This window comes from Oreochromis aureus, linkage group 22 (genome assembly GCF_013358895.1).
Source record: "Oreochromis aureus strain Israel breed Guangdong linkage group 22, ZZ_aureus, whole genome shotgun sequence".
NCBI lineage: Eukaryota > Metazoa > Chordata > Actinopteri > Cichliformes > Cichlidae > Oreochromis > Oreochromis aureus.
This window is the reverse complement of record NC_052962.1, coordinates 9,092,938-9,119,875: the sequence shown is the minus strand read 5'-3', so window position 1 is coordinate 9,119,875 and position 26,938 is coordinate 9,092,938. Positions and strand designations below refer to the sequence as shown.

Below are 26,938 nucleotides of genomic sequence, written 5' to 3'. Positions count from 1 at the left end.
CTTAAAAAGAGAAAGATTAATAAGGAACATTAAATGCCGTGTATTTCTTTTCAAATCCCAAACTGTGAATCATCTAACTTTGTCTCAGCTGCTGCAGACTGATATGTTTCTGTGAAATCTGTGTAGACCCATCCGCATACAAGCTCACGGCCATCTGGTGTAATTTGCACTCAGCCTACTCAGAATTTGTGAAATATTTTACAAATCATTAACCTTCTTGTCCTTTTTACACGTTTCAGCAAAAAGCTCCAGTTGTATTTTACCGCACTGTGGGAGTCCACAGATAGCTGAACAACTGAATAATTCAACTTTTCATTATCTGTCTCTCCCACACAAGTCGGTGTCAATGACCTGAACTTTTTCAGACTATATATATATATTCCATCCAGCCAAGGATGAAAATCATATAATCAAATATCATATAATGATCAAATACTGTATTAGCCTTCTCCTAATATTTTAACTACAAGCTGTTTACTCTGACAGGCTGATCAAATACACTGCTGTGTAGAGACGCGACAGACAGGCACACTTCAATTTATATGTATCACATGCTCTTGCTAATATAGTATGCCTTGCCATGAGTGTGTTGATGAGAGCTTTTGTCAGCAGGACAAAAGACAATGGCAGCAGCAGTTTACTGATCATAGATTCCCGTCTTAGTCTTTCATCTTGTAAAATGACATCTCCACTAGACAAAATCAGAGAGGCAAGGCTGAGATGCTTTGGACATGTGCACAGGAGGGAAGTGGAATTGGATAAAGGATGTTGAAGATGTAGCAATGGAGCTGCCAGGCAGGAGGAAAAGAGGAAGGCCATGCAGAGGGTCGGTGTGACAGAGGGGGATGTTATGGGACCCTCAAAAGGAGCAATGAAAAGAAGAAGACAGAAGACACATGTCAATGTCAGTCACATGACAGAGGTTGTTTTTACATTTTTAACTTTTTAATGTAAACTCTAATTAACAAATCAATAGCAATTATGTAGAACAGCAAAACTGATCTTTTTTAATATTGAAGTGTTGAAGGCTTTTGTTTGAAGCATGTATGTCACTGTGCCGCATCACCACTGATACTCTGTAAAGGCTCAGAAAATCACGAAGCCGTTTTCTGTGGGCGACTGTCCTGGGCTGCAGTCACACCAGTTTTGCACATGGTCTTTTTTTAAAAAATCACAAAGCTACGTTGCTGGAATAGCTGTGCTGTTGAATATATTCTGGGTTAAGCAAGACCTTCCCTGAAAAAGGCATCATCTGGAGAGGGCCATATTTTGTTTTATAACCTGTATCACTCAAGAGAAATGTTGCTCCTCTTTTTTTGAGCCTCGAGGACAGGGTGTCTGTGATTTCTAAAAAATAACTATTGTGTTCACTGTGTTTCAGTTAGGCTTACACTAAATCACTGAACTTTCTTTGATATAAATCACTAACAAATTCCAACAAGATGTGAGCAAAAAAACAAATACAAAGGAAACAAAAAGGCTTGAACAGATATAAGAAACCAGCTGAACTGTTGTAGGAATTTTCCAGCCTATTGTGTGTCAGATTGTGTGTTTAACAATTTTCTGTAAAACTAAATGAAGTCACCCATTCTTTTCATTGGAGCCTTTATTTTTATCTTAGTGTTACGTACATCCATCTTCACAGCTAGTGTGTGTGTGAAGACTGAAACAACTGCACTACTTACAGTTTATTTAAACCATAAACAATGAATACAGTTTGAAAAGTGCCAGTTCATACCGACTGATACAATAACAAATGAAAACACGTTAATGCTGACCCACGTTTTTGTCCACTAGGTGGCAGTATTCCCTGCTCCCTGTATGACACATTCACACCACTGTTGTCTTCTGTGGCAGCTGAATGAATTCATGGTGACAGGAAAAACCAAATGGTGGTTTGTCTCCGTCCCGCTCGTGTGTGCGAGAATGAAGAAAAGACAACCGCCAGACAAATGTCTCTAATCTGTTACAAGGCACACGGAGCAAATCATAGCCTGTTACTGCAGCTAAGCCTAACTCCTGCATCATCTGAACAAGCACAACATTTCAGGTCAGATGTCTGTGAGTAAAAATAAGAAGGTGAGAGTTCAGCGTGATCAGCAAGCTAATAAAGTCTGGACAAAACAGAGCGACACCTCATCAAAAAGTGCAAAACATGTTGACATCTTACTGACAATAAATGAGACAGCTATACTGTGTGTACCAAGCATAAGAGTGTCAGATTTACACAACAATACAGTACACTTTAACTGTAAGGCACTTTACACGTACTTTTCATTTACAAACTGTGTCACATAATACACCAAAAAATGTATACTACATCACTGATTTCAACGATAAGGCACCCCTGTATAGGCTGGTTCATATGTCAGGTGTTGATGATCAATGACAAAGAACCTGCTGTTTGTGTTACGCTGCAAACACTGAAAACCTCTCTGTCATTTTTCCATCACACCCACCGGCACAATCTCATTGATTGCTTTGCTATAACACAACTCTTAATCCACAGGTAGCTGCAGGTCTCCAGTAGAGTCCTTTTGGCCCAGCAGATTTAATAAAAGAAACAACAAATTCCAAACACCAAACTTTCCTACTTTCTAGAACAGAAACTTAGTTGGTCTTGGTATTCTACAATTTCAAATGTAGAATCTGCTGAAATTGTGAGTTACATTGAAACATCAAAGCTGACCCCCTTCACCTCAGCTCAATGAGAAAGAGAGCGAGAGAGAGCCACAGTGGTTGAGTGAGAGAGAGAGTGGCGATCACGGGAACAAATAAGAGCAATAAAACTATTTTCTGTTTCACCTCGGTTACATTTTACATATTAACACGCCCACACCGCCACATAAAGCAGCAGGAAGGTGCCACATTATGGTATTTTTAGTGAAAGCAGCTGAAGCACACGCTGCATCCTGTCTGATGTGGTCTCTGTGTTCTGAATATGTAGCTCAGGCCAGCCCTGTCAAAGAGATGGAAATAATTCATATAATTCATGAAAATTTCAAGAGATTTTTCATTACAGTCATCTCTCCTCATATGTACTGGGTACGAAACACTTAAATTGTGGGTAGAAAATTTAATTCTACAACTAGAGAAAACCAAAATGATTGAACTGGTGTCCTTTGAAGAAGTTGCTTCGAAAACAAAGACCGGGTCTGGGACTACTCAAAGATGGCAACGCAACGGCAATAAGATGGAGTTAGTCTGCTATCAGTTTGCAATTGAGTGGGGTCAAGTTAGCACTTAAATGCAGTCAGTTTTTGTTAATATGGTGATCAACTGTGTTAAACTGGTGAAAAATACAAATTCAATGCTGTCTGTGTCCACAGAAATTCATATTAAACAGAAATTTACATTAACTGCTATAACCCAGCCAGAACCATGGATTTAAAATTGAGAAATCCCTCCACAAATAGTGATGTAGTTGCTGCATTATGGTCATTTAACTGCAAGATGACAGTGGCGCTCAGCAACTTTGCTTTTATATAAAGATATAATGAGATTATAATTTTGGTGGCAAGCAGTTGAGTTACAACAAGTTGTTGAGTGTTACACACTTAACCTTTAGGCAACCAGTTGTTCGTCCCAACTATTTGAAATCAGTCGCCAATGTGAAAAAATTCAGTACAATCAATGACTGATTTTTCCTAGTCACAAGGAGGTTGTCATTCTATTGCTGTCTATGTGACTGAGACATATCTGAAAAAGCAAATGATAGAAGAAGTGGATACTGAAATGTAGCCCATGAGTACCAGCGTGCTAGCTCAGATTTGTGTGTCTACTTCTCAACCATCAGAGTCAAGAAATAGCCAGCAAAATGAGAAGAATAAGATTAAAAAGCTAAGTCTTATTTGTACCCTCAGTGCACAGTGAGCACAGAGAGTGACAACTAAGGAACTAGCTTACTGCATTTTTTAGTGTTTAGTGCTAATTCTGACTTGCTAGGAGATACATACTGGCGTCACAAAAAACACTACAGCCTCCAAATGTTCAGCAAAATAAGAAGAAAATAAGCTTAAGTGCGGGAAAATTAAGACACTGCATATATCAGCAGCTCTGTGAGACACAGGGGAACTTGGGCTCAATGCTGGCATGCTGAAATGCTCTTTATGATAATGCTAGCATCATTAGCACAAGCACAATGTTTAACATGTTCCCCATCATAGCTTAGCAGGTTAGACAGCTAACAATTGGTTCGCAAAACAAAGTGCATAACAAAATAAAATTAAAGTGTCAACCCTATGACTATCAGTTGAAAATTGTATTTATCTGATTGTTGTTTAGGTAGGGTGACCATATTTTAATTTCCAAAAAAGAGGACACTTGGCTCAGTCATGAAAAACTTGCCTAAAGAAATATATTTAACATATTAAAACGATGCCTTCTCTGTGCGGTTAATGAATTGTGAAATACAATATGTCATGTAGGCTTTTACAAGTCAACAAGTGCAAAAAAAATAACTTAAAAACCTCTGAAATTAAATAATGGTACAGAAATAATACCTCATCTGCATAAGAAAAATTACCAGTACTGGGTTGGTCTGAGGGAAATGTCTTTTGCAGTTCGTCTGAAAAGATGCACTTGCGCTTTGGGATCTTTTAAACATCATTATAATGATAATATAATAGGCGCGTTGCTGCCCGTCTGTGAGCGCAGAACAAGCGCTCACAAAGCAGCAGTTCGGGGATGACGTCACACATATGGGTCCTCTGTCGGAAAACCCGGACATTTTTATCAATCTCAAAAATGCCCCCGGACGCCCCGGACAGAATGTGAAAAGTGGACATGTCCGGGGAAAAGAGGACGGTTGGTCACCCTAGTTTAGGTATTTCAGTGTGGCTAAAAGTAGCAGCAAACCCAAAACCAGATTAGTACCTCTATCCCTTGGGGGCCTGAATACATTATTTTTTCATTAAATATTTAAAACTCCATGCTTTTTGGTCTAATCATCTTTAGACTCTTTTTGATAGAGACTTCATTTTCTTTCAGGCATTGTGGCTTAAAAATGAAAAAAATGAAACAAAATGAAATATAATCACAAGTAAAGTAAAAATATGACTATATGGTCACTGCAAAACTTAGTAAGTAGGGATGACAAAGTGTTTGACATTTGGACTGAACACTTAAGTATTTCCCATAGATGTGGCTGCAGTCCCGTGGGTTTTCTGTAAATGTCCCAATGTAGTAAAACCATTTCTTTGGGGTAGATTTTGGGTTCAATTTTAAGCACCCCTTTAGTGTCATTAAACTTTATTTTACAGCTGTAATCAGGGAAGCAAGTTAATAAATAGCTATTTGGTGAAAGTTGCACATGAAAAAATTGGTGGGTCTGACAAAAAACAGCAGAATTTCTCGCATGTCCATCGCTACAATGTAAAAAACCAGTGCCATATTGTGGAAATGCATTTTGATGTTAGGTCTGTAGGATTTTGCTTTAAATGCTTTTACATTTATTGGGGATCAATTTAAACTTAAACACTTTGCAACAGAGGCAATTGAATGTCTATGCACACATAAACGGTAATTACGGCACTTGGTCTGATCATTAGCATACAAAGCTTTTGGCGGCCACAGTGCTGGACATCGTTATATAGAAAAGCGACACATGGATTACACACATACTATGTAGTAGTACTTCAGCTTTTTATAATAACATGCTTATTAAAATACATCTTCGTCTCCCTTCTTCTATTATCTGCTCAGTCTCCCGTGGCAGTGCTGATTTTGTCTTGTGGATGGCCTGTCCTCGTCTCCTGGTGTGACAATAGAAGTGACATTTGTTAAACAGCCACTTCAGTAAATGACAGGAAACTGGGCTGAGCAGAATAGTGAAAATGTCTTTGGAATCCGTAAAATAAAGAAATAAAACGAAAACAACACTTTTCTTTTGGTGGGTAACAAACATTAAAAGGCTGCTGAGGTTCATTTGGTGGTCATCCAGCTGCACATATGGGCTCGGTATCATCTGCCTTTAAACATTCGGATTTTGTGCTTGTCTGCCAGCAGCAGGGTGACATTATATTCGTAATCTCCATCGTGGACTCCTGTGTGTCGGAAAGCTCCGGCCAAATGGTTCTCCTCCCAGTAGTGGTGCCAGTTTCCATACTGGTCTGCACCGAATCCAAACACACTGACCTGGAAGAGACAAGGTTAATCACAGTGAGACAACCACATAAGCTCTTAGTGCATAATAACATACTTTGCAGTATCTCCAAAGTTCTCCAAATCCCTTTTTTAATCATCAACAGAGCAATCTTTGTTTCACAAGTCCAGTTGTGGAAGCATTTTGCAAACTTTGAAAGTAATGTTTTACAGAAATACACTCTGTAGTATCACCACAGGAGGCCAGTGATATGTGATGAGATTTTGGTGACACTAGAAAACAATTTTGTTTCTACTACATATTTTTTTTTATTTAAAAAGAGAAATTGTTGTAATTTGTAGATGGTCTGGATGCACTCATCCCACAGCCTGTTACACAGAAACTGAATTCAATTTGGCTAGATCAGATGATGGCTCATTTTGATGAAAATTTGGTTCTAGCTCATTGTCTACACAAAATAGTTTGCTGTTGTCACTAATGATGCCATTTAACCAATACAAGCCTGATCAATTCAACAAGAGATGGAAACAATCTGAGGAGAAGAGGTAGAGCCAGGTCAAGAAAAGTAATTTCAGGTGAGCAACTGAATTTAAACACAACCTATTATTTTTATTTTTATTTTTAAAGAAGGAAGACATATATCAGCCATTGTCCATTTTTGTTTTTGCTTCATAGTTTTGTAGAATTCTAAGACATCAATATGAGGTTTAAAGGCCTGGGCTGCATCCCCTGAACACTGTGCTTTTCATTGTTTCATGTAGGGTGTACTGAAAGCTCAGTTCTGTTCTTATTTTTACTCTCTGTAAAAACACTGTGTGGTTCTGACCACAGATAAAACTGTTTGGATGGGTTTTTTTAGGTTTTGCCAGAAGAGTCAAAGGTTTTGTGAATGTAGTTTGACAATTGGGTTTTGTTTAGAGTTATGAGTTTAGTCAACATCTTTGCAGAAGCACTTCTGAACGCTACCAGATACTGATAGCAATGGTTGAAAACAGACTGTGGGATCAAGACACAGCTTTTGTGTCTTGACCCCTGTGAAGACTTTATGTCCTCAGTCACTCATTTTGGGTCATATTGAATAAAAAACGTCCTTCTTTTTATTGTTTTGTTCTTCCACACTGAACCTTTTCTATGAGGGCACATTCAAATCTTGCATTAAGAGATTTGAATGTGCAATCCAGTGTCAGTAATGAAAATGAAAGAATGGGATGCTATCAGTGATTGTACGGCCAGTGTGTGGTGGCTCTTCAGACCAGTCGATCGGCCCAAAAGTGCATTGGCACACTGGAAATATGCCAGATTACCAGTGATGGTAGAAACGTTTATCTCGAGGCTTTAAATTGGTCTATGGTAGCCGTTTCTCTTCTACACTCTCTATGGGTATACTTAGTTAGGGATTCTTAATTACTACATCAATGCACATTGACATAGAGGCACTCAGCTTGTGGCACTGGTGAGGAATTAGCCCAGGTTGCTTTTATAGTGCTCTTCCATTGGTCTTTTTTTTTTGGTCTGGAGTTTCTCCTCTTTCTCTTGTCAATATGTCATAAATTTTCTATGGGGTTTAACTTAGGCAAGCTGGCTCATCAATCAAGCACACTAAAACAACCTTGACAGTAGACCGTTTTGTAGCAGTATTGGCTCTGTGAGGAGGTGCTAAGTCCAGCTGGAAAATTAAATTGGCATCTCCATGAAGCTTGGATTCCTTTCGGATTCTGTGGCTCTCCTTTCTTACTCCAGACTTTGAGACAGTGACTTTCAAATGAAATGCTGAATGTCCTCATCTGAAGTCCAGTGTCCTCAACTGAAAAGAGGACATTGGACTACTGAACATAAATCTCCAACTTTCCATTGATGTGCCATGATATGGCACTTTGAAAACAGCCAGGCTTTTCAGCAATGACCTTCTGTGGTTTGCACTCTTTCTGTGGGGTGTTGATGATTGTCATCTGGACAGCTGTCAAGTCAGCAGTCTTCCCCACAATTGTGATTGTGTGTATTGAACTAAACCAGGAAATCCATGATGTTTCTAACACTTGAATACTAATTTACTTAAACTCAAAATGATATATTCTAATAATTTGAGATATTTTATTTTTGATTTCCATTACCTGTAAGCCATAATCATCAAAATTAAAACACAGAGGGTCTGAAATATCTCACTTTAGGTATATTAAATACTCTGATTTCTTGATATGTGCTGATATTGATATCTGTGTCTGTTCCTCAGTCTTTGCCAGGTCACAACTCTATCATTTTACCTTGATGTAATTGAGTATGACATCACTGCAGGCTGAAATTATATGCAGTGTTTGGACTGTATTTCTAAAACAATCTGACATCTTAGAACACATCAGATAAACACACAAAACATATGGATACCAGGATGACAATTATTCATAATGAAGTTTGAGGGTCAGACAAATTAGAGGACTATCCAAGGAAAAACAATAAATAAGGAATTGGCAGGGAAATATGGTAGAAACTTATGGAAAATGGGGGTGTTGGCAGGAATGACTGAGTAGTCACATATGTTACCTATTAGAGTCGTTCTCCTTACCTCATCACATATGTGGACAGCGAGCAGCAAACTGAGGAAACCAGTCGAAGGATATCGTCCATGACTGTCAAGCCACGATTCGTAGACGTATTTGAAAAATGTTGGACTGTAAATCAACACCTGAAAAAGAGTGAGAAGAATTTCTACTCCTTTGTCATTTATCAAAATCAGGAAATGAAGAAATGTAAGTCACCAGTGCAGACTGCTTTTTAGATATTTGGTCTAGAGCAGATTGTGCAGGGCCCCAAATCGAATTCTTTATGGTACACTTCAGAAAAGTGGATAATGGTATAAACTTAGAGACATCAAAATAAAGCCAAGATGTGCCCAGAATGTGCTTTGTGTGTCCTTTCTAGGAAAATAAACCCTCTTACCACATCATGCTTTGTAAAGTGTAAAAGAAAATAAGATTCACTCTCCACTTCACCTTGATCACACAGCACACAAAATGCGTTTTTCTCTTGAATATTATAGAATCAATTGACGTCAGTAGCCACTGAAAAACAACCTGCTCTCATCTGTGTGATTAAAGAGCATTGACTTCAAGTTGAAAAGAGGAATTGTGTCTTCTATTCGATTTTCTAAAGATATTTTTAAAGAACTGGCATGACCTGTTAGCGTGCTACACGTGGTCCATGCTACACTCATGTGGCTGTAGTTGTTAGAAATGGTCTTGATTGCATTAAAAAAATGTTTTATTGCCACTGATCCTCTAATACAGTGCTGTGCATATTTGCAACTTTAAATATTTCAGATCATTAAACAATTTTTGGATTAGATAAAGATAACAGAGTAAAACCAAACAGCATTTTTTAAATGATGATTTTCATTTATTAATGGCCTTTGTGAGAAAGTAGTTGACCCCTAAAACTAAAAATTGCTTGTGGCACCCTTAGCAGCAAGAACTCCAATGAGTGTTTGCGAGGAGTCTTTTCACAGTCTTTTGTCGCACTCTTCCTTTTAGATTAGTCTTTATTCAGTCATACTAAAGAGTTTTCGTGCATGAACGGCCTGTATAAGGTCTTAATTAATCATCTGAATCAGATGTAAGTCTGGACTTTGACTAGGCCACTCCTAAATCTTCATTTTGGGTTGTTGTTTTTTGAGCCATGCAGATGACTTGCTGGTGTTTTTCGGATCATTGTCCTGCTGCATAATCAAGCCCACGAGCTTCAGAGCTCAAACTGATGGGTGGACAATCTCCGTCAGAAATTTTCTGGTGAGCAGAATTCATGAATCCATCAATTTGGAAAGCTGTCCAGGTCTTGAAGCAGCAAACAACCTCAGACCATCACACTATCAACACCATGTTTGACTGTTGATATGATCTTCTTTTTATGAAATGCTTCTTTTTATGAAATGCTTTCTCCAAAAGATCATTAAGATGTTTTTCCTTGGAAATGTGAGATGAGCCTCTGTGTTGTTGTTTTTTTCCTCAGAAGTGATTCTCACCTTGGAAATCTCAGTTCTTTAGATGTTGTTCTGGGTTCTTTTGTGGACTCCTGGATTAGTCATTGATGTAATCTTGGAGTAATTTTCATAGGCTGGCCACTCCTGTTAAGGTTCGCCAGCGTTCCACCAAGTTTTCTCATTTGTGGTTCACTGGAGTCCTAAGCCATTAGAAATTACCTTTTAATTCTTTCCATGACTTTGTTTCTCAGCTGTTTCTTTATATCATGTCATAGTTTGTTGCTTTTTTGAGATCTTTTAGCCTAGTTTACTTTATCAGACTTCAGATTCAACAGATCTGGCAGTAATGAGGCCTGGGTTTTGACTTGTGACATTTACCTTGTGAAATTACATCTTCACATAGAGCCAGGTACGTTTGGGTATTTTTTCCCCTTAAGAAATAAAATCATCATTAAAAAATACCGGCGGCTGCAAGTGCTACCCATCAGCTTCCAATAGATGCACCTATGGTTTCAATTTCAAAATCCTACATCACTTCAATGTTGAGTTATCCCATTCACAAGATTTTCAGAAAACTTGACCTCTGACCTTATCCTTTAGGTTGATGTCACTGAGATTCAAACTCGTCCAAGATTTTAAGAAGATGCACCTATGGTATCAATTTGAAAATCCTTCCTCGCCCTGCTCGTGAGTTATTGTCAAGGCAGTCGGTCATGTAATGGCAATAACCCATAGCTGCCTTTCATAGCTGAGGGTTAAAAACTGCATTCTATTTTTTTGACTAGTTGTAGTTGAATAATATTGTAATTTGTTTGATGAGATGAAACTTTTAAATGTGACGATTATTTTAAAAAATATGCAATCGGGAAGTGGGCAATTACCTCAAAGCACTGAACTATTGAAATGTTTGCAGTGAAGACCACCGCATGTGATTCACATCATTTTCATACACAATAAACCACTCCATGACCCTTTCTGACCGGTGGATGAGTACATTGTCATCACTGCAGCCATTCTGTTATAGTTTGGAGGACTTTGGACCCAAAAGCTTTACAAGCAGGCAGAAACTCTACAGGCAGGCAGGTTTAACTAAAGGCTCACCTTCAATGGTGGAAAACTGTCCAAAAATCCAGAGAAACAGAATACATAACAGAGTCAAACACATAAAAACAAACAACAGTGAGATAAACAGACATTGCGACAAACACAAAGGGCAACTAAAGCTATTAAAAACACAACAGACTAATCAGGTGAAAAGAGAGCAGTTGGCTGGACAGACGGAATAAGGCACAGACGGACGTAATGTAAGGCACAAGGAGCAAAACACTACCAAAACAAAACAGGAGCTATAATAAGAAACACCTGGCACAGGGATGGAGATCTGACAACAAATTAATGGGAAACACCAGGGAGGCAGAAAACCTGAAACCTAAGGAAATTATCTATACAACATAACTATGATCAAAGAAGACTAGATCAGAAAACTAAAGGTAAGAAAACCTAAATATAAAACTGAGGCTACAAGGAAAATATTGTTAAATAAAAAATAAAACCCCAAACTCAGAATACACGAAATCAAACAGTAAATGCCAAAACCCAGGGTCCGTGACACATTCACATCAGGAGAGAAATGATTCATTGCATTTCATAAAAATTCAAGTAATCACTCAAAACTTTGTATTGATTTGCAGTGACTCTAACCCTGCCGGGGTTCTTACAACGGCAGTCTAATTTTGTGAAGTGAACAGAAAAATAACCGATTCCACCTTTACTTTATACACAGTTCAAGTTATACTAAAATATGGCACAAACATTTCAATGTCAGTACTTTTATTATAAAATATTTATGCATTCTAATCCTCCTGATCATTTTCTAAAACCTTTAAAGCCTGAACCATGAAACAACTGCCAGAAAATTCAAATAAATCTGCATTTATAAGTTTTAGTTTGTATAATTTTTGCTACATCTGGCATTTCTGTGCAAGTTTTTTTTCCAACAATATCTTTATTATTTTTACATTTTAGTGACTTGCAAACAGTCCAACACTCTAAATACTACATGAACATATCACTCCGTTAAAGGCCTAAATTTGTCATTATCCCAAATCAAATGTCATTGTCCTCAGTCCTCGTCCTCCTCAGTTAATACAAATCCTTCTACAAAATTCACAAAAGGTCTCCATACCTTCTCAAAAACATCCAATTTCCTTTTCAGTATACATGTTATTCGCTCCAATGGCAAAGCCACCATCATTTGTTTTCACAGTGTGATACTCGGTTCCCTTGTTTTTTTCCATTTTAGTGCAATTAATCTTTTTGCTTGTAACAAACCCATATCAATAAACATTCTGTCACTTTTTGTGTACCTCATGTTTTCTGGGTACAATCCCAAAATAAGGAAGCCAGGATCCAAAACAACCTCTGTGGATAATATTTGTTTCATAGTTTGTGTTACTGCAACCCAAAAGGATCCTATCTTCCTGCAATCCCAAATACAATGCCAAAAATTACCTTTGTCTTCATTACATTTATTACAAGTGTCTGGAATATTAGAGTTGTACTTATTTAATTTTTCCGGAGTAATATATATTCGCATTAACCATTTGTATTTCAACAACCTTAGTCTAGAATTAATTGTTTGTTTATGAGCTTTTGTGCAAACCAGTTCCCATTGTTCCATTTTTAAATCATTTTTCCAGACGTTCAACCTTCCTAACGAATTTTCAGATGTTTTGGACCTAATTAATTTATATATTTCTGATATTGCCCCTTTTTTTGAACTGCTTTTCCTAATTATGTCTTCCAATTCTGATTTTGGTGGTTTGGTGCAGGTATTATTTTGATTTGCTCGAATGTAACTTCTAATTTGAAGATATTTGAAAAATTGCTTTCTATCTATATTATATTTATGTCTAAGCATATTGAAGGACATTTCTGTGCAATTTACTGCTCACAGTTAGTTTATCTTAAATCAACAAAAACATATAAGGAAATTAAAGTTATGGTTAAAAATAATCACACTGATGACCTCAAAAACTCATGTAGCAAATGTGATACACTTGGCATTACTGTTGCTAATGTCAAGAAATGTAACATGTTGTCTCACAAATGGTTAAAAAATATATATGAAGGAGTTAAAAAATGTCAAAATCACTCTCCTTTGAACAAGGAGGTCACAAACAAGAGCTTGCATTGCAAGAGGGACTGAAATTACAGCGCAAACCTCAACACGCTACAGAGTGACTGATGACTGATCACCGGCGTGATGGGAAATAAGGGCCGCTGCTGTAGCCTACATTTATTATATTTCGGCAGACACCTCACATCTGGAATGACTTATTCATTACAACAGCTGAATACAGTTATGAGTTTGGCATCAAGTCTCAGAGCTCATCAGTCCCTGCAAATATGATACAGATACAAATTTGGGAGAGATGAGTAAAAATCCCCCAGGAGCCTGGAGGTGAATGCTGGGAAACTGGTGGAAGGGTTGAACATGTGAACATGAAAAATTCTGCGGCTTTAATAGACGGCCAAATTGATATGGTATGTTTGAAGTGGAAACTGTCAGAGTGCAGCTCTCGACAAGCTCGCAAGCCTTGCTCCATTAGTGGGAGGGTTCATAACCACTCCACAGGCTCTCCTGTGCTGTCGTATGTTCCAAATAAATTATTGGTTTTGGAACTATTTTGTTTAATGCGTGGAAATTTTTTTAATGCGTTACTCTCATATGTTCACCCATGTACTCATCTACTTGTTGAGAAATTGGTGAAGGATGACTCATCTGGCCTTCAAGCATGTTCTTACTGGCAGTCTGATCACGTTATCACTGAGATTCTCACTTGACTGAGGGAGAATTGCCCTTCTGTTTTTCCTTTTATATCACACTGATGCATAAGAATAACTCAGTTGGCTTCAGTGCAGCTGTTTCTATTAAAACACTATCCAGGTGAGCGGTTTGTTTTTAAGTGAATCTCCAACAGTGAACCCTCTTTAAAAGTCATTTACCCATTTTCCTCTTGAAACAACGGCACCTACTGATGCTGTAATAAAATCATAACTCACCTTATCTTTGTTTGCCTTTATCCTGGACATCACAGGTAAATATGTGCTGTAAGACAAGAAAAATCACAGGAGTTTAGACCGTTGAATTGTCTAAAGCAGAGTTGTCAAACATAAGGCCCTGGGGCCAGAATTGGCCCAACAAAGACTCCAACCCAGCTAGCCGGAGTGCTTTGGAAAATGTTAAGGACGGCATAAATTTTGGATTTCTAACTTTATTTTCATAAATTTGAAATCTCTTCTTACTAATAAAAACTTCTGTCATGACCATAACAACCACAGTCCTACTATAACACAGTGAGTAAATAATAGATAAACAGAGTTTTTACAATCGTTGAAACAAAATTTGTTAAAAAATATAAACTTTCAGTTTTGTTCTTACAGGACAGTCTGGAGTTACCAGAACTCCTTCTGTAATTTTACACATTCATTTCTAACAATTTAAGCCCAAATCACGTATTACAGAAACATTTCTCTGTCATGTACAAAAACATACTTTTGCATGTATTTTCCTTATATTAAGAAAATATTAATCTTCAGGATTAAATGTACAAATAAACTTCTCTATACTGACAAAAAAGGGACTTTAGCTGGTCCAGCCCACTTGAGATCAAAGTGGGCTGTATGGGGCCAATAATGTAAAATGAGTTTGATACCCCAGTGCTGAAATGTTCTGCTGAACACCATCCAGCAGATTACATGTTTGTAATGAAATGCCACTGATGATGTATAAAAATGAATGCCCAGTGTCCCTCCTCACCTGTATCAGGCAAAGTAATTAAAACCGCATGAACAGAGTTTGCAGTCATTACAGTGACAAATGCTCACTGTCACCCTCTTTTTTTGCATCGTTCACCACATCAGAGCTGTTAGTGACAACACATGATTTTTAAATAGAGGTGTGTGTGCAGTGCTGTGAGGTGGCTGCATTTAGGCTCTGTGGATTGTAGCGCATCACAAATGGAAACAGAGACACATGCAAAAAAATGTGACTCTCTACTTTCCTAAATAAAGAAGCTAAGAAACTACACTCCATGGGAATTCCACACCCTGTCTGTGCATATGTTCACACTGCATGATAAACTACTAGGCTCAAATGAAAAGTAAATACACGGCAAACTACAATAAAGATGTTTAATTAGAAATAAGATTTATCAAGTTGGTGGCCTCAGAGGCGGCATGTAGGGTATTTTTCAGGAGAGAATTTTTTTGGCAACCCTCAGATTTATTTTTCATAAAGAACCGAAGGAAAATGCAGCAAAATGATGAAAGAAAAAAACGTTTACACTCAATTGTTAATAGAGGTTTCCTCTACTTGAACATAGTGGAAATCTGTTAAACTTATTAAATGGTAAAAAAAAAATAGGAATAACATACATTCTTTTGAATAAGGTAACACAAACTCATGGCCTTCGCAAAGTAATTGTGCTTACATGTTTAGTCACCCACCCTAGCTGTCAGAAAAACCCTAAGTGTGTCTCATTTAAAGAAAGAAGATGGTACAGAGAAAAGTGTTTCCAGGAATTCAAGTGGGCACAGTGGGGGCAAAGACCCAGTCAAGAGGAGCCTGTGGGAAATAAATATGCATCCATTTGATATTTGTCTGGAATTTCCTAAAGATTTTAGTTGCGGACAGACCTGCTACCTCCATAAAGGTGCATTAGGAGACATGGCTGTCCTACAACAATATAGTCACTAAAGTGAAAGACAGGATTCTATTGTGAGAGTCTGGTAGAAAGGAGAGTCTCACAGATCCTCTTTAAGATTCACATACGCAAAGCAAATTCAATTCAATTCAATTTTATTCATCTAGCACAAAATGACAGCAACAGCTGCCTTGAGGCAGCATTAGGCAGAGACCCTAGAACAATACTGAGAAACCCCCCAACAATCAAACAGCTTCCTTTGAACAAGCACTTGGTGACAGCGGGAAGGAAAAACCCCCTTTTAACAGGAAGAAACCTCATGCTCAGGGATGGGCAGCCATCTGCTGCGAACACTATGAAGGTGGGAATCAACTTTTCAAGCCTTAAAAAACACAGTTTTTCATGGACCCAACAGATTTCTATGCATATCATATTATTAGTTATACTTAAAACTCAGCATATACCAATTTAAATTTTTTACAGTTACAATATGATACAGATTCAGTGGTTCATGGTGTTATAACAATGTTGTTGAATAAACTATACTCCCCACTTTCAACTTTCTTCTGTAGAAATAAAATGTATAAAATCCTTCCAGGAATATATATATTTACTGAACTGATTTTAATAAATAAAATAATTTTAAAAAATAATAAAAATAAATGACAAGATTAAAATAAACAAAATCAACATTTATTTGCACTCCAATCTAATTAGAGCTCTTTTTTGCAGACACGAAACGCCTCCAGTTTGCTGACTCTTTTGTGGTTAGCTTTCTCTAGGATATGCTAGGTCTTCCAGTAGTAATCGATCCACAAAGTGGCACAACTTAGCTTTACAAAGTTCCAACTAAAGAAACCTTAAAAAACCCTCTTTAAACAATGTCCTTTTGACTAACGAGACCAATGTGGCGATGTGTAGTTATCATGCACAGCATCATATTTGGCAAAAACCAAAAACAGGATATCAGCACAAACACTTGTTTTGCAGCCACAGGACATGGGCACCTTGCAATCATGGAGTTGACCATGAATGCCACTGTATACCAAAGTATTCTGAGGTGAAACTATCTGACAGCTAAAGCTTGGCTAAAACTGGGTGATGCAACAGGACAATGATCCCAAGCAGAAACATCAAATCTAAAGAATGACTGAAAAAGAAAAGAAAAGACGCCGGTGTTGCAGAGGCCCAGTCAGAGTCCAGACCTCAGTCTGATTGAAATGCTGTGTTGGCCCTTTAACAGAGGTTTGCATAAACAATACCTGCAAATCTCAATGAACTGAAGCAACCTTGTAAATAAGAGTGGGTCAAAGAAGAAAACAATTACTGCTGCCAAAGATGGTTCTACAAGCTATAGAAGTCTCCTTAGTTTTTCACAGGACTGCACATGACAACTTGTTTTCAGGCCCTTCTGGTTCTTTTATTTAACTACAGGCTGGTATGCAGATTTGTCAGATTTCATTTTGTGTGTGTGCACAGCAAGGTTTGTTCCTATCCAGAAACAGAAAGCCATATGTCCATTTAACTAGTTCTGTCCTTTCAAAGCCCCATTTAATTTAACAAGCTTAGAAAATGTAAAACAATATAAATAACTGATAATAACTCATATCTCCCAGTTAAGATCTATTGGCTGTTGGGTTAATGCTGACATTACTCTCAGTAAAGTGAAATTTAATGATGCAGAATGATTGCTTTGGCAGAGTTGGAAGACAACTGCATATTTATGGGCAACATTTGTTTGGCTACTTGCACCATCTAACATGCTAGTGTGATTGAGTTATTGGCAGTGGCATTAATTGGCGGTGACTTCATTTTTTTCCTGGATGTCCAGTAATCAAGCTAATGATTATGGGTCACTGGGGGTGAAACAACTGAAGGTGAAATTTACTGGAAAATTTGAAAGTGAGTGATTATCCTTGTTATGGCTATGTGACAAACAGCAATATTGAGCAAGTCTGATTGCTGTGACAATCTGGTATTTGAAGGGTGTAAATGAATCTGGGAATGCTGCACATGAAGTACGCCTGATTATGCATTTGGGGCGTTTAAATTTCTATGCCAGTGAAAGTTTTTGAGCTGATTCCAGTGACAAATGAGATGATAAATGAAGCAAATCACATCCAACTCAGAATAAAAGAGAATCTTTTTAGTTTTGCCCAATGATGACATTCTGGGGAAAATGTTATATCAGGAAACAATGATTCAGTAGCTTAATGTTTTGAATCTAGAATTTGTATTAATTTAGAAATAATAATGTAGTGTAAGAATGACATTTCATTCCTGAAAGAAATTTCAAAACAAATTGGGGCTTTAGAAACACTCATTAATGACTGGACAGAAACATTCATAGTGATAGCAGAGGAAACTTTATATGACATGAAAAAACATAAAACTAAGTGAAGAAAATGGTTTTATTAGACAAATATGAAGGCTTGCAATATCTGTGTTTGTGCATTTCACATAAATGGACCTAGAACCTACAGTTAGGTTCACAAGTTTTGGGGTAATTACACAATTTTGTAATTTTACCGTCACAGTAGATTTTAAATGAAGTAATGAAGATGTCAAATGCAGACTTTCAGCTTTAACTCAAGGGATTGTATATGTTTTGTGTGATATATTTGTAATATTTACAGATATATTGTGTGTACAACACACAAATAGGGGAGATGATGAAGCCTCAAGTAGGAGGTGCATTGACAAGCTGGAAACCTGAACCCTCCGTAGCCAAGTACCAAGACTATGTGAAGAATCCTCTGATGAGAAGATGTGACTGCAGTGTTACAGGTACTGGGACCATCACTGAAACTAACCAGCTGATCTACACCATGGTAGCTGTGATCACAGAGATGCTTGACTATAAGCAGTGCCCTCCATGGAGAAGGAGACTAGAGGCTAAGATCAAGGCAGTCTGGAAGGATGTCAGCCAACTATCGGAGCTGCAGAAAGGTGTGATGAGAGTGGTGATGCAGCACATAACAGCAGGGTTTAAGATGCTAGCAGGCAGGGCATACATGAAACGCCATAACCAAGTGGCCGGCATAGTATACAGAAATATCTGTGCCAAGTATGGCCTGGAAATCCCGAGGTCAAAATAGGACACGCCCCCTAGGGTGGTTGAGAATGACCGAGCTAAGATCCTGTGGGACTTCCAGATAAAGACAGACAAACTGAGATGACTAACCAACTGGACATAGTAGTGGTGGGCAAGCAGAGGAAGACAGCCGTAGTGATAGATGTAGCGATACTGAATGATAGCAACATCGGGAAAAAGGAACATGAGACGCTAAAGAAATACCAAGGGCTGAGAGAAGAGAGGGTTTTCAAGTTTAAATGGCTTTTTTTAAAGGTCATGCCAACGCATCTCAACCTGATTTTTTTTCCAGACTTTGTTCCTTTTCTTCTCCATATCTTATTCTTTCCACCGTTCTGGTAGAGGTTAGCCTTGATTTCATTTGTCTAAATATTCTTTTTAGAACTGTGGAGGCTCTTTTAGATGTTCTTTTGATATGATAATCTCACTTTATATGATCTAAAGTTCATTTAATATGCTACATGAAACCTGTGTGGAAAAACATTTTTCTTGTCTAGATACACAATAAAAATAGACTAACTGAACTCTGTGTAACTATTGAGAATTAAACTCTATTTGACCTCATGGCTATGCTTACATGTTGGCACCGCCACAGTATGCTGTCATACAGTCAGCAGGCAGAACACAGTGGGAGTAGATGGGATGTGTTGTGTAGCAGGCATGCTGGAAAGGTCAAGCTGTGCCTGATACGTTTGCCATGAGTGAAGATTCATGGTGTAGCCAGCATATCAATCCTTGTATATTGTGTATGCTTGTGATACATGACACGAGTTTTACTTTAAATAACAAAGACAAGAGTCGGTGGCTCTTTGTTCTATATAAGTGAGGGCCCAGGAGAGGCCAGATTATTCTGTCTTTTTTCGCCGTTGGAGCATGTGCTTATGGGAAACACTCTGGGGACACTTTTGCTTCTTTGTCTAATGACTCTGCTCTTTTTGTAGAAGCTCAACAATCAGTTTTGCAACAAACTCTGTTTTTTCCCAGAGGTTCTTTTTTGAGTGTTTTCACTTTTTAATAGACTAAAAAATTAGATTGCAAAAGTGATCGGCCAGAGAAAGATTATCATTTTGGCTCCGGATTTTTAACACACTTTTGTGCTAATTATATATAAATTTTTTTTACCAATGATCTGTGTTTATGTTGATGAATGCTTCACAGTAATTAAATTATTATAAATACATTGTGACCGGTCTAGAATTAATATATTTCAAAATGAAAAAATATTTTTCCTGCATAAAAACTGGCTGCTGCAGGTCTGGCTAAATCTATTTTTGGACCTAAAAATTCCTACTCAAGTTATTTATATTGATCACTTAAGTGTCACCATAGTTATACATAAAAATATGATATGTTATATGACTCCACAATTTAATACATTCTGTAAACAAGCATTTCTTTAAAGCTAGAATAACAAAACTTTTTTTGTATGAGCTCATACTGACTAAATATTTATGTATCCATTCTGGAAAACCTGTGACATCTACTGTTACAGTTCTAAATTCTGGATAACTTTGCATCAACTGGCCTTTTTATTATCTTTGAGTTTGTCTGCAACAGACTGGTGACATGTCCAAGGGCAGTTGTGGGCAGTGCAACACTTTGAAAACCCGACAGTCACTTTAGACCTTGTTAACAACAAGCTACCTATTTAAGCTGGGCATACACCGTGCGATTCTTTGCCCATTTTGGGATGATTTTTCACTCGTGTGACCTGCTAAATAGTGAATATGTTGCTGTTAAATTTGGCAGCAATTTGGTGGTGAACAGATGGAGCCTGTCCACCGCCTACAGGTGGAAACAGTAAAGATGAGAGCGCTGAGAATGAATTTAAACAAGTTGCTGCCCATAATATAAAATTAGTGAGAAGAATGAAGAATGTTACAAGTCTCTGTGGGTTCTTCACTGACAGTATTTCACATTATGTATCAATATTTAATCCATTTTGAATGTGGAAATATAGATGAGCGCAGCTTTAATGCTCACTTACTGTTTAATAGTGCCAGTGGTCAGAGCACTAATAATCCACTGCAGATCCAGAGTCTTGAACGGGATCAGCACCAGACTAGTAATATTGTCCAGGTCTATGGCACTTTCTGGATACATGACATGATGAGTTGTTCTGCTGCCCACATCTTCCTCAAAACCAGTGGTGGGAGCCTGGTTCATTCTGCAGAAACAGATGAAGAAGACTTTTCTGAGTTATTTGTCAAACATTCTCTTTCTACTTTTGTTCTTTTGCCATCTTTGTCTTTTATTGGACAGTTCAAAGTGAGTTTTATTTCACCCACATGTTACAAAGATGGAAACCATTTGGCTGCTGTTATGCGAATCCCTATAATCTTCAAAGGGTCTGTCTTATAGACCATGTGTTTAATTATCGAGATTCTCTCATGTCACCCAAACCACATGTCGCTGAGTCATACAAAACCAGCCATGATTGTGAGAGACAAAGACAACAATAAAAAGCGCAATTTGTCCTGCTCTCCCATTTTTGGGCATCCAGACAGTAATTTTGAGATCAACAATTACCACCTGGCAAACTAGGCGAAACATCCCTTTCATTTTGTCAAACAATACTCTCTTAAACTGGAGCGGTAATTGGCAGGAACATAGCTTGACACTGGCAGTTGGTTTTGGTCAATGGCAGAAAGTGACACAGAGGAGAGAGAAATCATGAAGCTGACCTCCCTTGTAACTAGCATCACCTTTCTGAGCGCTCTGGTCTGGGCAATATCATCTTCCTCATTACTGACTCTGGGGTGACAGAGATGTGATATTTTCAGACTGCTTCTTGAATCATTTTGACTCCTGACAGACTAATTGTTTTTTTTCTTTTTGCTGCAGCTAGTTATGGTTGACAAAAATGTTTGGGTTATGCACAAATTGAGACAGTGACAGTCTGGGTATAAAAGTAAAATTTAAGAAAGCGGTTGCAGCATCTGGAAAATATTTCCCTAGCAGATGATTGTTACTTTACTTCTAGTTGGTGCTGAAATGCTTGGCCCAGGTCTTAAGATATTGTATTATTTTTAATTTTAGACCAGACATGGTTGCTGAATATTTCAATTCTCTAGTGAATTTAAGTATTTGAACATACAAAAATTGGAAATTCTCTTTTTTTTCCTCAGAAAACCTTCTTTTAAAATTTCATAAACTTATTTTTAATTTGATATTTCAAATGAATTAGATCCTTAAATATCCATCCATCCATCCATAGCAACTTATTTGGTGCTAGGTCACAGAAGCAGCACATAAGCCTCCCTTTCACCTCAAACATCTTATCTGGGGTCCATCCCAGGGCTCTTCCCAGTAGGACATGCCGAGAACACCTCACCCAGAGGTGCCCAGTTGGCATCCTGCCTAAACCAGCTGGCTCCTATCGATGTGGAGGAGTAGCAGCTCTACTCTGAGCCCTTTTCAATTGACTTCACTCCTGCCTGTAAGGAAGGGTCCAGCCAAAGAATTCCACAGTCAGGACGGCAACAGCATTGTTTCCCCTGAATCTGAGTTTCAACTAATGGGTTGACTCTCTTCTCCAGTATACTAGCAACAACCTTTTTTCCTTCCCACTGTCGCCAAGTGTTTGCTTATAGGTGGCTGTTTGACTGCTGGGTTTGCTCTGTGTTATTGTAGGATGAGGTGATTGTTGTTGTGATTCGGCACTATTATCTAAAACTGAATTGAACCGATTTGAAACAACCCCCTTTATTTATAGTACTGTATCACCTCAGGGCCTGTCTTTGTCCTGTCGTCATCCACTCACCCCAGCCGGTTGAGGCAGATGGCTGCCTGTCCCTGAGCCTGGTTTTGCTGTTAAAAGGGAGTTTTTCTTTCCCACTGTTGCCATAGTGCCTGCTCATACAGGGTTATATGATTGTTAGGATATTCTCTGTTTTCTTGGTAATATTGTAGAGTTTTTACCTTACAATATAAAGGGCTTTGAGGCAACCGTTGTTGTGATTTGTTACTATATACATAAAAAATGAATTGAACTGAATTGAATTGCCTGTGTCCTTGTCTCGTAAAAAAAACTCAACTTACAGGCAGCAAGCTGGAGGATAAATACTTTGGTTTGTACACACACACACACACACACACACACACACACACACACACACACACACACACACACACACACACAAAAAATACTATGAGAATGCTGGATGATTATGCTACACGTGGGAAACGTTTAGTAATGAGGTCAGCCAGTGTTTAAGTAGTTTCTAAAGCCCAAAAGCTCGGGCGTCAGGCTGCTCTAAAAATTCAGTTTTTAGCTTTCACCTTTTAATGTGTAAGATGTAAATTAGAATAGATTTGGTGGTCTCAGAGAGCTTGGGGTGGGATCATCAAAGGCACCACACACATACCATTAGATCATCTGTTTACATCAGGGAGCCAATCAGAAGAAAGTTCAGCTAAAATGGTTCGTTCTAAACAATGGATAAACTGAGGGGCTGCACCGAGAACCTGAGCGAGCATCAATGAGAATAATTTTGAACTGTTATTCGTGCAAAGCCATTGAGTCTAAGAATAAAGAATATGTAGCTGTAACTGTAAATATGTAATTGAACCATTAAGCCTTTTTTAAAAAAGCATCAAACATTAAACGAGCTCATGAAAACGAAGACAGTGTTAATGCAACAGATGACAAAAGTAGCTGTGAAGCGGTAGGAATGGCAGTTACTCACAGAGGAGAGTGCTGTGTTACTAGTAATAAAGCTGTGGCACCAGATGTGACTGCGGTTATTAACAACACACCACTGAATATTATGATACCGCATCATCAGCTGCAGGAGTTTCTGGAAAAGCATTTAAACTACAAAAGATAATATCTGCGTTCATATTAATACATCTACAGAACTCAGAAGAAAACTGTTTAGCCTACTTTATACCTGACGCGACAGAAGAAGCATTGGTTTATTTTCTTTTTGTAAGTAATGGTATTATTTCAGGGGAAAAAAAACAGTCAGGTTTCAACAGCTGTTTGGTAGTCCTTTGTTACTTTGATGAGGTTCATGTATAACAAACTAGGTTTATGGCTCTGACTGAGCTCAAACTGCACAGTATGGAAGAAGAGAAGCGCTGATGATAGGCTTTATGGTGCAATATGTCACTAGAAAAAAGCACTTTTTGACAGGACTACTTTGGTAGATTTCTTCCTTAATGGTAACTGCAGCATCTGGGAGTTTTAAAATTGCCCTACAAATGGATGCATCCCGTCGAGAGCAGATGAAAAAGTATGCCGAAGAGGGCCAAGCAACACCATATTATATATCAAATAGTAAAATGTGAAGACTTCATCACCCTTGCAGTGCATTCAGATATATTCTTCATCTGCACCACATTACTTTGTGTTAGTACCTAAAGGTAACATTAGCTTTTCTTAGCCCTTAATTTACATCCTCGCTATTATGTAGGTGTTTGGGAGACAACTGGAATCAAGATTAAGCTTTAATAGAATTCGATGCAGATAATGTTCCTTTTCCACTGACACACAATAGGAAAACAGACCCTGCTCCATCTTCTATTTCCCAGAAATAACCCCAACAGCAAACTATATCTAATTTAACATCTTACAAAACCAGTGCAGGCACTGTGAGGCACTTTTCTATCATCTTTTCTCTCAATAGTAGAAAATTGCTACTCATTTTAAATAAAAGAATGGATGAGATTTTTGTGTGTGTTGGTCTGAAGACCTGCTGTGCACATAGAAAAGATGTGTACAGATGCAAAAGATAGACGTAACCACTGGTGACATTACTCACTGCTTTGTAGACTTGTTAACGTTTTGGCTGCCACCGTGTTGGTTTGTGACCATATTTGGAGGTCAGGGTGGAGCTATCAGTCAGTCATCATCATGTAAATGGGAACTGACAAGTGGTTGTTAAAGGAACTGCAGTTTTTAGCACTTCTGTGTTAGCTTCATTTTTCAGCCTCTGCATACATCTTGCCATGCCTCTCTACAGAGGTCAGTGCTACATGAATGCAAATGTGTAAGGGCACACAACAAGCCACCTTATTGTGGGCTGCTTGCTCACTTAATGTTGTGGCGTGCGTGTGGAGTCAGCTGTGTTAAGGAAGCAAATATATCTTCTGTGCTAATCAATATTCAACTTATGCTTCAACTACCCCTTTGGCACTGGAAATTTGCACCAGATGGGCTTGAAACAAACCAAAGCAGATGTATTGGGGCTTTGAAAAGCCCATCTCATGCACAGGAAACCAACAAATACCCAGGAAAAGGCAGAAGACATCAATGTGCAACGAAGCCTAAAAAACATATTTAATGGCTGTGTCTGATATTTTGTTGAACCAATCAAACAATAGTTAATATTCAGATCCTGAAGCAACTCTATGTTGCTTTAGGATGGATAGATTCAGGAAATTAGATTCAGGAAATTATAAAATGGTAACAGTGTTTTAAGGGAATGCATAAAAACAGGACACATCACTTATTCTCAGTGAAGGGAGGAAAATCAGAGAGGAAATCTTTTTATTGATGACAGATATCTCAAGTGGTGATTTATAGCAGAGGTGAATGAGGCTTATAAGTTTAAAAAATAAATAAATGCAGTAATCTGAGCATCAACCAGCCTCACTCAAGTTAAGTCGCTCAAATCTAAGAGGCAGGTTGAAATGTGCATATATTTACAGCATTCATTTGAATTTTTTTTCACCCCAGATGGTTTTCTGGAGGTGAAGCATTTCATTTCAAACACGAGCACCGTGTGGGTTTAATACCGCAGCAAACCTGACAGTGTGGATTAACAGCTGCTCCATGCTTATCAATTCAAATGGCATCGCAACTTATTGAATGTTTATTTATGGCTGAAATCAAACAGTGACTGAAAGTTTGTTGACTGTGTGGTTCAGCGATGATCAGTTCATCTGGTTTCCAGTTCCTGAAGATGTTATCAGGCACTAAGTGTGGACCAAGCTTAGAAATGAACCCAACATGGAAGTGCCAGGCACTGACAGTTCCTCTAACAACCACTTGAGGTGAGTCAGTCCCCACAGACTGTGCCTGCTACCTGTACCTGTGTACACACCCATACAACTTGTGGATGTGGCTTGCTAATCAGTGTTGCTAATGTTAGCTGATACCTTGGGACTCCTCAGAGTAGTCTAAAGCTTGTGAGATGGGAGAGCCACATTACCCGGGGAGTCTGAGGGTCCTCTCCCTTGAGTTTTAAGCATCATCTAGTTATTTTGTATGCAGCATTTGAACACTTTTTTTGCACAATTTTATAGCTTAAATGTCTAAAAAAATCAAAAATAACAGGGGCAAAATGTATCCACCCATTCTCTTCCGCTTATTCTTTTCAGGGTCGCAGGAGGGGCTGGAGCCTATCCGAGCTGTCTTAGGGTGAGAGGCAGGGTTCTACCCATGAAAACATGGGGAGAACCTGCAAACTCCACACAGAAAGACCCCGGCCTGATGGTGGAATTCAACTCAGGACCTTCTTGCTGTGAGGCAACAGTGCTAAGTGCACAGTGCCAACTTTATCATTACTCTAGCCAAGAACCTAGAGTGATGATAAAGTTGAGTGCATGCCGACTCCAGCCGAGCAGCAGCAGCCTGAACTTGAACAGGTAACAAAGGCAATGATGGGCAGTCAGTCTCGCAGCCTCTGTTTCCATTTGTTCATGTTTCTATGGTAGAAATGACAGTAATGATCACGGTAATATTTAATTGTGTAGCTATTAAAAAAAAAATTCTATGTGTGTCCTCGATTGGATAGGAATTTCTGCTGGTGCGTGGGACTGCAGCCTAAGATTTATATTATTAACTGCTAATCATGTGACGGCATATTTCAGGTCATTTTATGGAGTAAAGTGAAAGTAATGTAACGAGTAGTGTAACAAACTGCTTTCTCTGGAGAGTAATGTAATGTATTACTTTTAAAAAAGGTAACTAGTAACGTGTAATACTTTACTGCTTTTAAGTAACGACCACAACACTGGTCTAAGCTCAGTTAAGATATTATATTTACATTGTTACTGTACGTCTTCATATTTTCAGTCAAGATAACTGATAGCTTTGAGACTGAAACATCACTGGA

At 38.2% G+C, this 26,938-nt stretch overlaps 1 protein-coding gene across 3 annotated transcripts in view; it reads right to left on the bottom strand.

Annotated features, from left to right (window-relative positions):
• Positions 1 to 1,673: 1,673 nt before the first annotated feature.
• The window catches only part of LOC116315973 (CMP-N-acetylneuraminate-beta-galactosamide-alpha-2,3-sialyltransferase 1-like), a 94,163-nt gene continuing 68,898 nt past the window's right edge, over positions 1,674 to 26,938 (bottom strand). For 2 of the 3 annotated variants that reach the window (XM_039605851.1, XM_031734426.2), the window contains 4 exons: positions 20,863 to 21,042; positions 14,139 to 14,184; positions 8,664 to 8,783; positions 1,674 to 6,135 (listed from right to left, as the gene is read on the bottom strand). In XM_039605851.1, coding sequence (XP_039461785.1) covers positions 5,962 to 6,135; positions 8,664 to 8,783; positions 14,139 to 14,184; positions 20,863 to 21,042 — 520 coding nt within the window. In that variant the 3' untranslated portion in view covers positions 1,674 to 5,961. The remainder of the gene's footprint in view (positions 6,136 to 8,663; positions 8,784 to 14,138; positions 14,185 to 20,862; positions 21,043 to 26,938) is intronic. The other variant, XR_005609891.1, reaches the window with a different exon arrangement.